Below are 16,876 nucleotides of genomic sequence, written 5' to 3' on the forward strand. Positions count from 1 at the left end.
AAAGTTTTGCTGACACGAGTGGCAGTGTGAACGCACTACTGCCGACAAAGCTAACGCCACTTGTGGGGCTGGAGGTTTTTTGTCGGCAGAAGTGCCGACAAAGAGCGTTTACACACGGTGAATTTTAGTGACAAGGCTGTGTTGACACAGCCTTGTTGCTAAAAGCTGTGTGGAGTAGACAAGCCCTGAGAGTTGAGATTGCCTGGTGGTGCTTGGTGCCCTTCAGAACACTGAATTCTAAGTTTATTTGCATGGACTAGCTCAGAGTTGGAGTGTAGGCCAGGTGTAGGTAGCTCCTTTTTGCAATGTCTGACCTCAACCTGAGCCTTGCTATAACAAAGACAAGATGTTAGGTTTTGTTGTGCAATGTTCATATACCCTGTTCCCTGAGTGTTCTGTAGCATCTGTAGAATGTTAGTATGTGTGTTTGTTGGCATGTCAGGTTTTACTTAAGGTAAGGTGGTGTTGCAGGGATGGCGTATTCCTTAACTACTTGGATTTCCTATTTTCAGAGGTTCGAGTGTAGCTGAGTGTGTTTAATTTCCCTGTGGGTTTTTTTTTGTTTTGTTTTGTTTTTTTAAATATCTCCGCATCCACATATACCAAAGCCCAACTCTCTGCCTCGGGCTCTTTGGCAATGATTACTTCAACCCCAGAATGCACTAGCTGCGTGTTAGTCCCTTCGCTGCCTCTACAGCATCTTGTCATCTCCCTCCTTCCCATGAAGAGGCAGTTCTTGGCATGGGACCTGCAGGTTGAGGAGCTGGGGAGGGAATGCGGGTACAATGCAGGGCATGATTTGGAGTCACTGAGGGTGTTTTTTGAAGTGTGAGACAAACATGGAGTGAATGACGACATGGCGGGTTTCGGGGGACACAGCTGAAGCCTCCTGACATTCCCTATTGCACATCGGACCCTCTTCTTTTCATCCCCATCTTCCCGTCATTACTCTAGCACTGCTCCAACATTCATTCCATCACTGGTTGTTCATACCTTTTGCTGTTCCAGGCCCCCTTACATGGACCTTAGCTCTACTCTCCTTTTTTGCCATGCAGTGCCCCTGTTACCCTTCGAGGATCATGGGAAGGTTGGGAAGGTGCTGGGGCTCTGAGTAGTGTATGTACCAGCTTGAGGCAGGAGCTGCCAAGCCTATAGGTGCTGGGGCTCAGCCCTGGGAAGTGCCGGAATAAATTAAGCACTGGCTCTGGTGCAGTGACTGCAGCATGTGTCATTGGGCCACCCAGTTACTATAGCCAGATCTGCACTCAAAAGTTAAGTCGACCCAGCTACGTACTCGGGGATGTGAAAAATCCACATGCCTGAGTGCTGGAGTTAAGCTGACCTAACCCCTGTTGTAGACAGCACTAGGTTGATGGAAGAATTCTTCCATCGACCTAGCTACCACCTCTTGGGGAGATGGATTAACTATGCCAGTGGAAGAACACCTCCTGTTGCTGTATTGAGTGTCTACATTGAAGCATTACAGCGATGCAGCTGTAGCTCTGCAGCGTTTCAAGTGTAGACAAGCCCTGTGACGACAGACTGCCTGGAAACACTTTGGCTCTTTAAAAGCCTTTAATTTTGCTGTACATGTGCATTTCATTGTCTCTGGGTGTGTTTACGCAGCACTTGGAAGGCGCATTTGTGGCATGTGCAGGAATACCTGAGTTAGTTAACTCGCTCAAACTAGCAGTATAGCAGTAGTGGTGTGAGTTAGCTGCCACAGTACAGTCCCATCTGGAACCCTATGTACGTAGTCCTACAGCTAGCCCATACTGCCACCTGTTCCACTGTGAGTTAACTCAGGTTATGCCTACGCATGCAGTCCCAGTTGCAGTGTAGATGTACCCTTTAGCTGAAGCTACAGAAACCCTGCTCTGGAGTTCCTAACTTTAACTCTGAATAATTTCTTCAACATAACCAGCCCACAGATGCAGTGGGTGCCATGTACTAGCTGAGATAAATCCCAAACAACTGTGATCTGTTTGGGGAGGATTAGAACCATAGTTTAAGTCCCAGATGTGTGCAAAAAAAGCTAGGGGGAAAAAGTAGATTTTATTAACACACTTTTTTTTTTAAAGAAAGTGCTGTATCTCAGGAACCCCTTATTCAGATGACCCCAAATTTGGACCTCTATCCCTACTCTGCACCTGTTGGGCATAGCAAATTTAAAAACAATCTGAGTCAGCTTGTGGATTTTAGAGCACTTAGGAATAGTCTGTTAAACAGTAAGCAACTCTCAACCTTCACTATAGTAGAACTTCTTTCTCCTCTTAAGTTTAACTGTTTCAGTGTGTGTGTGGGGTGTATTTTCCCCTACGTTTGTGGGGAAAAGCATCTTTATGTAACTGTAACTACTGCATCCACACTAAGGGTTGTACTGCTTTAACTATACATATTTCAAACAGGTGTAGTTAAAGGGTTACTGCTGATTAGAGGCTGGGGTGGGAGGTTGAAGGACAGGTTAGAGAACCACTCAGCTTAGCATGGTGCTACTTTTCATATTGGGAAGTTGGATGGAGCCACATAGCACAGAAATTCAAGAAAATGGCTACTCTGCTCCCTAATTTCCATTGTATGGATGAGGTTTTGGCATCATTGCCATGGCCATGTCTAAACTCCACTTTCCAACACATGCCATTTGGGTCTTCCACACCCATGCAAAAAGGCATATTGACACAGGTGCTAGGTCACTGCGCTGATTGCAAAGTTTATTGCTCTGCATCATGGGATTGCAGGAGAAACTCTCCCATCGACTTACCTTACTGGTCGGTGGTAGAGTACTGGGGTTGACTGAAGAGCAATCTGCTGTTGATTTGGTGAGTCTTCACTAGACCCGCTAAATCGACCACTGGTAGATCGATCTCAGGGTATCGATCCCGGCTGTACTGTAGACATAGCCTTTAGCTGCCTTGGGGACAGAAGATCTGGAACTTTGGAGGATCTGAGTCCCATTTATAGTGTCGTACAAGTCTCGGACTAGAAGGGTCAGTAGGTCATCTAGTCCTGTCCCCTGCGCTCAAGGCAGAACTACGTAATAACTAGACCATTCCTGACAGGTGTTTGTGTAATCTTAAAAAACCTCCAATAAGGGAGATGGCACAGTGTCCCTAGGAAATTTGTTCCAGTGTATAACTACTTTGACAGTTAGAAAGCTTTTCCTGATGTCCAGCCTAAACCTCCCTTGCTGCAATTTAAGCCCATTGCTTCTTGTCCTGCTCTTAGAGGTTAACAACATTTTTTGTCCTCCTCCTTGTAAAAAACCTTTTATGTACTTGAAAACTGCTACTCTGTCCCCCCATAGTCTTCTCTTCTCCAAACTAAACAAACTGTTTTTTCAGTCTTCCCTCAAAGGTCATGTTTTCTAGCCCTTTAATCATTTTTGTTGCTCTCCATTGGACTTTCTCCAATTTGTCCCCATCGTTCTCCAGTTTGTCCAGATCATTTTGAATTTTAATCCTGTTCTCCAAAGAGCTTGCAATCCCTCCCAACTTGGTATCGTCTGCAAACTTTATAAGTGTACTCTCTATACCATTATGTAAATCATAGATGAATCACACTCGATATGGTCTTCCAGCTTGACTGTGAACAACTGATGATTACTCTCTGGGAATGGTTTTCCAACCAGTTTTGCACCCACCTTCTAGTAGCTCCATCTAGGCTGTATTTCCCTAGTTTGTTTATGAGAAGATCATGCAAGACCGTATCAAAAGCCTTACTAAAGTCAAGATATACCACATCTACCACTCCCCTCCCCGTCCCCCCATCCACAAGGCTTGTTACCCTATCAAAGAAAGCTACTACGTTGGTTTGACACAATTTGTTCTTGACAAATCCATGCTGACTGTTACTCATCACCTTATTATCTTCTTTGTGCTTGCAGATTGATTGATTTATTCGCTCCATTGTCTTTCTGGGTACTGAAGTTAAGATGACCGGTCTGTAATTCTCTGGGTTGTCCTTATGCCCCTTTTTATAGATTGGCACTATATTTGCCCTCTTTCAGTCCTCTGGAATCTCTCCCATCTTCCATGAGTTTTCACAAATAATCGCTGATCTGTTTTATCTAATCTTTTCTTTAATCTGCTCCTGTTGTCTTTACAGTTTGATCAAAAGCTATCTGGCATAATGTGTGGGTAAATGTAACTGGTGTATATGTCCTTAGGACTATATTACTCAGAAGGTGTAGCATATCTGTGCCCTACATTAGAGCAACTGTTTTCAGAGGCTTCCATTGTTTGCTTGATAAACCCCTATTTTTGTTTTTTTCTATCTATCTGTCTATTTATCTATCTATCACTCAGCTAAAAATATACCGCATGTTTCAAGCAGATACACAAGCTTTTTCTTAAATGTCATTTAGATTCTTTTTAAATGTGTTTAATTTATGCAAAAAATCAAACAAAGCAGTTTTTTTGCTTTGTGTTCTGTCACCTGCATTTCTAATTTAAAAAAATAAATAAATTTCTCAGCCCATTGGTTCATGATGTAAATATCACTGTTAGCATTAAAAAAGGCTAGTTTTTAATCTTAGAAAAGATACTGTTCCTGTACAGTAAGTGGTCTCTAGCATGTATTGTGTATTGCATAGCTGTTAGGATGTATCACCTTTGAAACTGACATGCTAATGGTTTAGATGAAAAACAGGCCTGGCTCTTTTGCAATTGCTCCAAAGAATGAATTGCATCATTGTTTAGTGTTAATAATATTTACTGGTACCACTGTTTGATTTCCGGGTGGTTTCTTCAAGAATTATGGTATGGTTTAACAAAGTGAAAAGCATGGTGACCATCTTTTACTATTCTTAATGGCACTTCCAAACTCCAAAGAAATTAAATTCAAACTACATTAAAAAGAGCTAATTTTGTTATGCAAAATAAAAAGAGTAAAGAAATTCCTAGTTTGGGGGGGGGTGCGTGTGTGTGCGTGCGTGCGTGCGTGCGTGCGCGCGCGCGCGCATCCATGCATGCACCTCCTTAACTCAGTCGATTGTACCCAGGTTATCCTGTATATAGAGACTTCTGCCACAGGAAAAATGGGACCAATAAAGGGATTTGCTTTTATTCAGTTGTATGCAACCTTAATCACATGATGATCTATATTTGTCAGGAATCTATTAAATGTAAAGCTCAAATAGTTAACTTATTTCTATAATTGAAATTATTTCTATAATTGAAAAGTTAATTGGCTATACGAGCCATTTATTTGAACATGGTAAATTAGTTGCAGGTTGGGTACAGTATAATAAAAGGATATTTATTCCTTGGAGAGTATTGGAGGGTTTGTGAGGATGAATATCACAAATGTACATCCAGTGGTGAAATGTAAAGGGATCAGGACTAGAAAATCCCTATTAAATCTCCACACAGGTTATGCATGTCTGACATATTTTATGTGCTGCTAATATTACTATAATTATTAAAGCACTGACATGGTCATTGAAATACAAGGCACAGACGACAATATGATCCCTTCCCTGATGAGCTATATTTGGAATATTGAATTGCAAAAAAATATATATGTAGTGATCCAACTGTGATCCATGTTGAAAAGTCTCAGATCCTTCAGTTCCTCCATGGCTATCATTGCCATGTGCCTCTTTCTCATTCTGCATCCAGAGTTTTTACCCATTGATCATGTCATCACAACCACAGCTCTTAAGTGTCGGTGAAAGATGCATTCGCAGCTGGAAATCCCAACTTCCCCACTAAAAGCGTTCTCTGTGCTGTACCTTTAAATTCTAAAATGCAGCAGTGCAATGTTCGGTCTGTGACTGTACTGTATGAGAAAGTATTTAGTTCAGTACAGCCTGTTCTCCTGTGCAGTCCACTCCTTTCAGATCAGAACACTGAATCTAGGGGATTTGTGGAGCAGTACAGTCTCAGACTTTCAATTAGTACTGAACTTCCTCAAAGCATAAAGAGTTAGAGATTACAAATTAAAGTGATGGGTTTTACTTATCTCTGTTTGAATTTAACTAGACATGGGTCAGCTGTAACTCAGGTAGTGGGAGTTAGTTCTAATGACATTTGTATTTAATCTTCCTAGTCTTGGACAGTGCTCGCTAAACTCGTGGCAAGTTGTCTTTGTTACATGTGGGTAAATCCAGAGGTAAGTTGATTGATTTTCGTTGGCGTTACCCAGATATAACAGAGATCAGTATCTGACCCAGTGTATTTAAATTAGGCTGTCCAAGCTAGTATGGTATGCCAGTAATTCAGCCATCACACTGGTGATTGAGGATTGGGAACAGATTAAGGATCTCACTGGTCTCACATGCATCAGATAAAGTGAGCTGTAGCTCACAAAAGCTTATGTTCAAATAAATTTGTTAGTCACTAGGTGCCACAAGTACTCCTTTTCTTTTTGCAGATACAGACTAACACGGCTGCTACTCTGAAACCTGTCACTGGTCTAGTAGACAGATAATTATGGAAATGATTTCTTCTGTCTGTGGGCTGAACTTTGAGCTCTATTCAACAACTCATGAAAGAGCTTGACCTTGGAAAATAAGGTGGACAGGAGGAGGATTGCTCACTAGTTTCTTATTTCTGTTATCTCCATATAGCTCCATTGGTATTTTAAAGATGAACAGTATGCTAAGGAGGGAGGATTGCTAACACACTAGTAGTGTCTTATTTCTGTTATCTCAATATAGCTCCAGTGGTATTATCAAGACAAATAGTTTGCCAAAACTTAAAAGTGAACATATGCTTATGGGGGTGGGGAGTACAGGGGTCACTGTTGTCTTTTCTCACTAGAAAGAAACTTAATGTGCTTGGTTTAGATAAGTTAAGGTTCACAGCTGAGCTGATCTCAGAAGTTGGCTAGTGTAATTTCACATGGCTCCCTAAACTTTTCAGAGCTTACAAAATTCCACAGCCAGAGTTTTTTTTATGACATAGCTAACACTGTTCTAACTTACTCCAGTCCCAACTGGTCGTCATTGACTCCTGAGGCAACACCACCTTGACTTTAAATGTGTTGTGTGAACTGTACAAGTATATTTATTTCCATGTTATTTTAGGGCTTTGTTTTTCCTGCGTCTCTGGTCCTTTTTTATACTCTGCTTCTTTGTGTAATTGAAACTACCATATGTTTTGGTGCTTTGTCTTTCCCTATTACGTAGAATCACAGGATTGGAAGCAACCTCGAGAGGTCATCTAGTCCAATCCCCTGCACTCATGGCAGGACTAATTATTGTCTAGTTTACACTCCCTACCTCTGTATATTCAGAAGCAGTGCCCCTACGTATTTTTTAATCCAGGTTAAAACAAATGTGCTTTATTCTAGTTTTGTGTTTGTGTGTTGGTTATAAAATGTGCTAAACTGCTCATAGTAAACACAATTTATAAATCAGACAGATTGATAATTTGTCAAACTGCCCAAACAGTCCTAAAATGAAATAAGGTGAATGGAAATTCTGGTGCCTTAGTCTAACTATTTGCAATCTCAATTCTGGATTTAGGACTTGAAAGAGTTAGGAGCATTACTGTCAATTACAAAACTGCTTGCCATCTTTGATCCACTTGGTGTATGTCATTTGAACTCTGCTATTTTATACTTTAATATTAATCAGTTTATAACCAGGTGTTTGTAACTCAATGATTCACTTTATATTGTTTAAACAGAAAATAAGTGTGTATCATTTTTTAGAAAAGAAAAACTTTTAATATGAAAATAAATCCATTCAAGTGTTTAATGGAAAAGGTGTCTCAATCAACTGGAATGCTGTTGCTTTGATAGAAAGGGTGAATGATTTCTTCCCCCCAACCCCCCATAAGTATAGTATAAGTTCTCTAATGTTAATAGGGTTTAATAGTTATACTTTAGATCTGTATGATGTAGAAAGGTTGCAAATGGAGATAAAATTGTGTATAGGAACATTGAGATCCAGAAGTACAACATATGGTACATATGTCCTTTCAGAGCTTTCATTTATATATCCAGGATATACCTCTTCATCTGAACCTCTTAAAGCTAGCTAGTGGCTCCTGTATCTATTCTCTCTCCTTCAAAAACATTGTTTAGTTCTCTCAAGCATTGATTTATACCATCTTATGTTTTTCAGGCTTTGGCAATTTGTTCCAAATTCCAGTTTCCAGATATTCTTTATGTGAAAGATGTTCTAACTGAAATACTTATGTGCTCATTCCCTCATGAACATCATCCCATTTGTGGTTTCTTGTGTTTGAATTAATAAACAACTTATTCACAACCATCTATTCCTTGCTTTCCAGTGTGTCTCATGCCCTGTGAGATTCCACTGTTTTTCCATAACCTTTTTTGGTAAACTGTAAAAGCCAAGCATAGCCAATCTTTCTTCAGAATTTATATCTGCTCCCCAAATCCGCAATCATTTTGCCCTCTGCTGCTTGCTTTCAATTTCACCAATACCCTTGATTTTCTAAGCTAACAGGAATTGCACAAACTAGTCTAGGTTCCGATACCCATTATATCTGTGTTGATTAGGTTCAACTCCACTGAAGTCAATTGAGCTACTCCGTATTTTCCTGGGTGCAAGTGAGATCAGAATTTGGCTCATTGTTCTACATGCAGTCTTGAATTGTGTCAAGATAACTTCTGTTTCTACAACCTTTGTGTATCCCAAGATTGTGTTACTGCTGCCAAGCATTGTGCGGATGCTTTTAGTGTCCTTATTTTCCTCCTGGACCCCTCCCACCAAGTCTTTTCTTGGTTTATATACCGTATTGTGCTGTTCAGTAGTTTTTACAATTGTCCGTGTCTCCTAGTTTTGTCGCCTTAACGTCTTTACAATCTCTACAAGTCAGTTATTAGTCCATAAGACTAATTTATTCAAGTCATTTGGAATTTGTATGCTCTGTTCCTGTGCACAATATCTAATTCCTCCGTTACGTTACCCATTTATAGTTTTAGGCTTTTTCAAAATCCTTCCCTTTACAAAGTCATTTTCATATAAAGTAAACAGATGTGGCACCAGGTCTGACCCTGCAGCATCCCCTTCCTTATCTCTCTCCTCCCTGAGCTGTTTCCTTTCACTGGCACCCTGTGTTTCCTGTGCCAAAGCCAGTTTAGAATCCATTTCAATAGGTTGCTCGTAGGATACTTTCTGATTCTGCAAGTCAAACTCTCGTGTAGTAGAGTATCAGATACTTTCCTGAAACATGGATACAGTAAACTCTCTCCATTGTTTCAGCCTTATCTACCAAATCAGTAACGTGGTTAAAGAATTCAAGGACATTTTTTAGACAGGACCTTCCTTTTTGTAGTTCATGTTGACGTACACATCTTTCAAATGTTTCATAATGTTATCCCTTATCAATTGTTTCTCTCTAGTTGAAATTAGGCTTAGATATCCAGATCCTTCCTTGTGTTTTATTAAAAATATGGGTACTATAATATCCATCCTTTGAGTATTAACTGAGAGCTCAGTGTACTATTAGAAAACTTTGCCAAAGACTTTCCTGTTTTCTCTCATTGTCTCCTTCTGCACTGGGGTGTATTAAAAAAGTTACTTTGTCAACCTTTAATAATTATAAATGTTTTGTTATCTAATCCAATGAACTAGGAACTTTTAAAAAAAAAGTCATATTCTTCACCCAAGGAAAGTTTAGTGCATTCTCAGAGTTGTTAACCTTCCATTTATTTTGGGAATGAAATCACTGAGAAAAACTATAGTAAACCCAATTGGGTAAATTTTGCCCTCACACGTGGATACACAGCTCCTCTTATCTTCAGGAGGAGTTCCACATACATATATCTGGGCAGCATCTGCCCCTACTGGTGTAATTTTAAGCTCACAAAAGGAAGGATATTCAGAATTTAAATGGAAATATGTCTGATCTTTACAGGAGAACTCCTTTGTATGTGGGAGATCCATGACTGTTTAGTCTTTGGTATAGCAGTGTTCCAGGAAAAATGTCTCAGGACTTGCCAGGAGACCTGATAGAAATACAAAGCTCTGCACATGTTGCCGAAAAAGGTGGAATGGGACCAGCAGAGAGACAAACCTTGCCTGTGTATGATGCTGTAGTATAGCTAGGCTTCAGTTCGTGGCAAACAAAATAAATTATTCATGGAAAAACCTGTGTCCCAAATACATTTTAATCTATATATTATATGCCAAAGAACTAAAATAGATGCTATTGGGTGTAAAATATGGATGTTTACTGTTGTGCTAGAATTGGTGTTTTAGTATATTTAGTACAAACATATAGAAAAAATCATATTATACAGCTGATTCCCACTAGTACTTCCCAATATGTAAATCGAGAACTCAGGTTCCCATTTTACATATGAACTCAATTGATACTGTTGATCATATACATAAATTTAATAAATGTGTGCCATTGCTGTGCATGTGTCTTTGTTTTTCTTGAACAAGTCTAAGGCTTTCTTTTCCCTCACCCTTTTTAGATTGATGCATTAGGTAAAAGAAGCAAAGAAGCAGAGGCAGCCTTCTTGAATGTCTATAAGAGATTAATTGATGTTCCAGGTAAGCAAATTATTATCCTACTCTGAAAAGCAAATGGTCTCTCTAGTTCCAGATGCTATTGGGAATTTCTTCTTCTTCTTTTGCCTTTGTTGAGTTATATTTGAGTAGTGGTTTTATTCTCAAATTGATGTACTATGACATTGTTTCTAACGGAAAGAACCCTAACTTAGGCGCATTGATGGCTACTCTTAAAACAGTTCATTGAGTTCACATATTAAGTATTGTAAGAATCATTTTATATTTAATTGTTGTAGTACCATATGATTCTTAAAGCTGTTCTGAATGTTAATGACTTATTAAATAAATTCACAGCCTTTCGAGAAAGACTATCTGAAACTTTTTATCTTAATGATGCAAACCAAATAAATTAATGTCGTAGCTCCGTTTAAAGTGCAGAGAAAAAAGCAACTCTGCACATCTCCAGGCAAACACAAACCTTTTAGTTTGTTTTCAGAGCTCAGTCTCTACCACTGCTGCTAAGTAGTTATGAACAGGAAAAGCATTTTGGATATTGACAAACTAAACTCTGTCAAGCTTCAATTTTATTAAAATTAAGTCTGTACCTAATTATTAAGTAAAGGCTGTTCATATATAGTATCAGATTGCAAGTTTCCTTTATTTCTGGGGCAGCCCAAATTTTAAGATTTTTTTTTCTCTACTTACAATTTGAGAGAAGGTATAGTTTTATACACTTAATAGGTGCATTAGATTGGTTGGAGATTTTTTCTTTTTGCTGTCATGTTCAGATAAGATGGCTGGGAATCATGGTATTCTTTCCAGCTCCATCATTGTCAGCATGGTCATGGACAAATGACAAGTTAGACAATCATGTATTCATTGCAAATTTCTAACAGTAATACAATTCTCAATTTTTTATTTACAGCTTGTTTAATGATTAAGTATTCATCACTTAATTCCCCAGACAGAGCATTATAATTAAAATTATTATCATTTGTATTACAGAAGTGCATAGAGGCAAGGGTCCCTTTGTGTTGTGGGTAGTACAGTGAATATATAGATAACATATCATGGACTCGTCCATATTCATTCTGCCCATCTAAGGGGGCCCACCGTTCCCCAGGCAGTAGCTTATCCAGTTAGGTTGTTCAAATATGGCCTGTGAGTTTTCATTCATTTACTTGTTTCCTACTCTGTGTCCTCACCCTTTTGTAGATAAGTCACAGTTTACTGCACTTGCCCTGTGGCTCGGAAAGATAATAGATTTCTCCAAGAAGGCCTATACTTGAGTGTCCCATGCATGTGGCATGTGGCAGCCTGCTATGTTGTCCTCTAATCCGTAATTTGTCAAACAAGTGAATCTGATTTCTCATGGTCCATTTTCAGCACTGATTGGTTACATAGAAAGAAGAGAGCAGGCTTCTTCCCACTCATGCACAATCGAAGATATTTTCAGTAAAACATACATTATCATAGGTGCAAAATCCAAAAGGCATAAAGTCAAATAGAAAATTTCATGTGGAATATAAAAATATATGGTTTCAGAGTAGCAGCCTTGTTAGTCTGTATTAGCAAAAAGAAAGGAGTACTTGTGGCACCTTAGAGACTAACAAATTTATTTGAGCATAAGCTTTCGTGAGGTACAGCTCACTTCATCTGAATGCATCCGATGAAGTGAGCTGTAGCTCACAAAAGCTTATGCTCAAATAAATTTGTTAGTCTCTAAGGTGCCACAAGTACTCCTTTTCTTTTTATAAAAATATATGACTCTCCTGTTTGGGGATCCTTACTTACGAGAGAGATTTCTATAGTACCTAGTTGTGAGTAAAAGACTTCTTCTTTTCCTTCGTTAGCCCAAGCAACATTATACATGCAGTCTTTCACGCTCCACGGTCCTTCGTTGCCCACCTGTTACATATACGCGTTGTATTTTGTATGCCAGTCAGGTTTTTTTTTTTAAATTTTGCTATTCTTACTGTCACAGGAAAATTTAAGATGGCTAGGTTAGAACACAGTGGAATCTGTAAAAAGAAAAGGAGTACTTGTGGCACCTTAGAGACTAACAAATTTATTAGAGCATAAGCTTTCGTGAGCTACAGCTCACTTCATCGGATGCATTTGGTGGAAAAAACAGAGGAGAGATTTATATACACACACACACACACAGAGAACATGAAACAATGGGTTTATCATACACACTGTAAGGAGAGTGATCACTTAAGATAAGCCATCACCAGCAGCGGGGGGGGGGGAAAGGAGGAAAACCTTTCATGGTGGCAAGCAAGGTAGGCTATTTCCAGCAGTTAACAAGAATATCAGAGGAACAGTGGGGGGTGGGGTGGGGGGGGAGAAATACCATGGGGAAATAGTTTTACTTTGTGTAATGACTCATCCATTCCCAGTCTCTATTCAAGCCTAAGTTAATTGTATCCAGTTTGCAAATTAATTCCAATTCAGCATTCTTTCCTTGGAGTCTGTTTTTGAAGCTTTTTTGTTGAAGGATAGCCACTCTTAGGTCTGTGATCGAGTGACCAGAGAGATTGAAGTGTTCTCCAACTGGTTTTTGAATGTTATAATTCTTGACGTCTGATTTGTGTCCATTCATTCTTTTACGTAGAGACTGTCCAGTTTGGCCAATGTACATGGCAGAGGGGCATTGCTGGCACATGATGGCATATATCACATTGGTAGATGCGCAGGTGAACGAGCCTCTGATAGTGTGGCTGATGTGATGTGATACCATCAGAGGGCCTAATCACATCAGCCACACTATCAGAAGCTCGTTCACCTGCGCATCTACCAATGTGATATATGCCATCATGTGCCAGCAATGCCCCTCTGCCATGTACATTGGCCAAACTGGACAGTCTCTACGTAAAAGAATGAATGGACACAAATCAGACGTCAAGAATTATAACATTCAAAAACCAGTTGGAGAACACTTCAATCTCTCTGGTCACTCGATCACAGACCTAAGAGTGGCTATCCTTCAACAAAAAAGCTTCAAAAACAGACTCCAACGAGAGACTGCTGAATTGGAATTAATTTGCAAACTGGATACAATTAACTTAGGCTTGAATAGAGACTGGGAATGGATGAGTCATTACACAAAGTAAAACTATTTCCCCATGGTATTTCTCCCTCCCACCCCACCCCCCACTTTTCCTCTGATATTCTTGTTAACTGCTGGAAATAGCCTACCTTGCTTGTCACCATGAAAGGTTTTCCTCCTTCCCTCCCCCCCCCCCCCCCCCCGCTGCTGGTGATGGCTTATCTTAAGTGATCACTCTCCTTACTGTGTGTATGATGAACCCATTGTTTCATGTTCTCTGTGTATGTGTATATAAATCTCTCCTCTGTTTTTTCCACCAAATGCATCCGATGAAGTGAGCTGTAGTTCACGAAAGCTTATGCTCTATTAAATTTGTTAGTCTCTAAGGTGCCACAAGTACTCCTTTTCTTTTTGCGAATACAGACTAACACGGCTGCTACTCTGAAACCAGTGGAATCTGTGGGGCTGGTAATAACTGCAGGGTTTCCCCCCCTCAGTTAAATCTCCAGAAATCATGCCTCATGGACAGTGGCATAGGAACAAGTTTTATAGTGGGGGTGCTGAAAGCCATTGAAGAAAGCTATTAACTCTGTATGTGATGGAAGCCACTTCAAGCCAGGGGATACTGCCGCACTCCTAATTCCAGCCCCCTGCTCATGGAAGGAAGAGCCTGCTTGGTGTTCATCTTTAAATGAGATTGGGTGGTGAATGGAAAGACTGCTGTTAGATCCCTGCCTATGGTGGAACAAAAATTTTAAAAATTGAGAATAAACCCAATATATCCCTTTATGGCCATATACAGGTATGCAAGCACTTATTTTCCACAAACCATTTAATGAAAATTAAATCTAATCCATCAGGGTGAAAAGGTGAAGCACCTGTGTACTTTCCCAGATGTGTTTGTGTAGATATGCTGCTTATAATGCTGATACTGATACTGCCATCATTTTGTGCTAGTCTTTCATGTTTTTCCCCATCTTTCATGGTCTTCTATGTTTATGTATGGCCTTTCTCTCTCTAAATGATATCAGCACACCTTTGTCAGGCATGTGGTGTTTTGCTTGTGTTTAGCCCTACATATGTGACCTACCACTTCTGTCTGATGTCTCAAATATTTACTCATATTTTCAGTTTCAGAATGTAGCTATGGTTTTCTTCCAATGTGCACTAAGCTATGCCATTCTGATGATGCTATGATCCTGCAGAGATGCAGCATGGAATGAAGGCTGGAATTCTGCAGAGTAGCTATTTAGTATCACACATCCCTGTTATATGACAAGGGTACAGTTTTATCAGAAATTAAGTATTCTTTATAGTACCATATTAAAAATTGCACCTGTCTAATTCCCAGCAGGTGGTTTTATGGGTCTTGAAGAAAACGTATATACCTCTGTTCAGCAATAGCGTACACACTTTGTATAATTAAAAACAGCTACTATTTTAATTTTACTCATAAAATGTATCCATACTGAAACACGAGATGTAATCCTTTATGGATTCAGCTAAGTTTGAGGACTTTCTTTACTGACTTGTATAGCAAATTTTCACTTGGACTCATCTGTAAAGAATTTGGAAAAAAAAGTGACATTTTTATCTGCATAATTGCCCTTATAAATAGAATGGTTTGCTCATATAAAGGATAGCTATGCCCTTTCCCACCTATTTATATTACTATTCAAGTACCCCATCAACCTGTGTGTACTGAAAAAGCATCATTCTTAAAGTTAAATCCCACAAAGTATACCTTGAGTATGTTTTGTGTACATTTATGTCGCTTTAATTGTTCAAAAATATACTGTTTTTTTTGCTGGGGACCAAAACATTTTTTTTAAATAAAAAACTCTTTTCTAATTTAACTTCCTTTTTTTCAGTTATAGAACAGAGTTAATATAAATTTATTCCTATCATGTGAATTGTCAGAACTGTGCCAATGGTGGAACTTATTTTGAAATACTAGGTTTTTTTCCCCTTCATTTTTTTTCCCCTCCCCCCTCAGAAAACAGAAGATATTAGGGAGGTTTTTTTGTCTTCCTACTAACGTCAATGCATTATGCCAACAGCTGAGTTCACAAAACTAGAGAATAAAACGTATTTGAGTAGCATTTAATATTTGAACTACTAATGCACTCACAAACCCGCTCTGTGACAAGGACTTCAGTGTGCTGATGACAGGTCCCTGCCCTGAAGAGTTTACAGTCTAAAAAAGACAAGTGGAATAAAAAGGATGGAGGGAGAGGATAATAAAATACATGCAAATTTCTTACGTATATTTGCATGAAATATTACAGTTGCAGATTGCTAAGGGGCCAACTATCAACCCTTACATCTAGTCATCATAAATTAGCTGACTTCTTTTATTTGTGCCACATTGGGAGTAGGCCTTGAGGAGAAATTTGAAGGAGAAGATGGACTTATGGATCAGTTGAGGGAGGGCCTTCCACATAAAGAATCACATAAGTATTTTGTTCATACCTGATTATGATTCAATCCTGCGAATGCTATCTGGCATAACGCTTTCTTCTGTAAGTTACACTATTCAAGTACTGGCAATAGATGGTATAAAATTAATCAAGTAACCAATAATAAGTAATCAATAATAAGCAAAAGGAAATTATTTCCATGCCCAGAAAAGAAAATCTACTTTTTCTTAAAGAGCTCTTAATACCATGATTCTCATTTGTTTATTATTTATTTTTATATATTAACAACTCTGTCAAGGGTATTAAAGATAAAACTAAGCTAACTTTCTTTGACAGAGGTCCAACACTGCAATATAGTATGTTAAGAATTTCAGATATGTTGGAGTCTGGAGAATTTATAATTGGCTAGAGAGAACTTCTTTCATGTAGGTCACCATTTCAAATGCTTTATTTGTTTATATCATGGTAGGCCCAAGAATGTGGTATGCTCTGTACAAACATGTAGGAAGTTCTGCCCCCAAGAGTTTACAATCTAGAAAGATAGGCTAATGGGGCTTGTGGGGAGGGAGAAAGGGATACAACTTAAAGGTTCATTTAAAAATGTTTTTGTTTAAATCTTATGAGGTCAGAGGTGAGGTAGAGTAAAGAAAGGATGGGATGAATTAATGGGAACAAGGGAACAGGACAAAGGAGGAGGGAAGGGGAAGAAGAGACACAGGCTGCTTTTGTAATCTGATAAAAGCTTCGACAGTTATTAAAGGTGTTAGCAGACAGTTTGTCTTATGAAATGGAGGTTTCATGCTATTACCTTCATTTCGTGCTTTTCAGAAAAGGACACCAAAAGTAATCCTTCACTTACACCAGAGGTGATAAATGTTGGGAAGTTGGAATTGTTTTGTTTGGTTATTTGTTTCTTCCCAAGTACGATGTATAATATTAAACAAGAGATAAAAGATTCATGATAACTCG

The 16,876-nt window shown here is 39.0% G+C and overlaps 1 protein-coding gene across 9 annotated transcripts in view; it reads left to right on the top strand.

The window, feature by feature from the left end:
* Positions 1-16,876, top strand: part of CUX1 (cut like homeobox 1) — a 389,353-nt gene that overhangs the window by 162,269 nt on the left and 210,208 nt on the right. For all 9 annotated transcript variants that reach the window (XM_038375270.2, XM_038375268.2, XM_038375267.2 and 6 more), the window contains exon 4: positions 10,399-10,477. In XM_038375270.2, the coding sequence (XP_038231198.1) occupies positions 10,399-10,477 (79 nt within the window). The remainder of the gene's footprint in view (positions 1-10,398; positions 10,478-16,876) is intronic.

The sequence above is a fragment of the Dermochelys coriacea genome, chromosome 17, assembly GCF_009764565.3.
Source record: "Dermochelys coriacea isolate rDerCor1 chromosome 17, rDerCor1.pri.v4, whole genome shotgun sequence".
Lineage (NCBI taxonomy): Eukaryota > Metazoa > Chordata > Testudines > Dermochelyidae > Dermochelys > Dermochelys coriacea.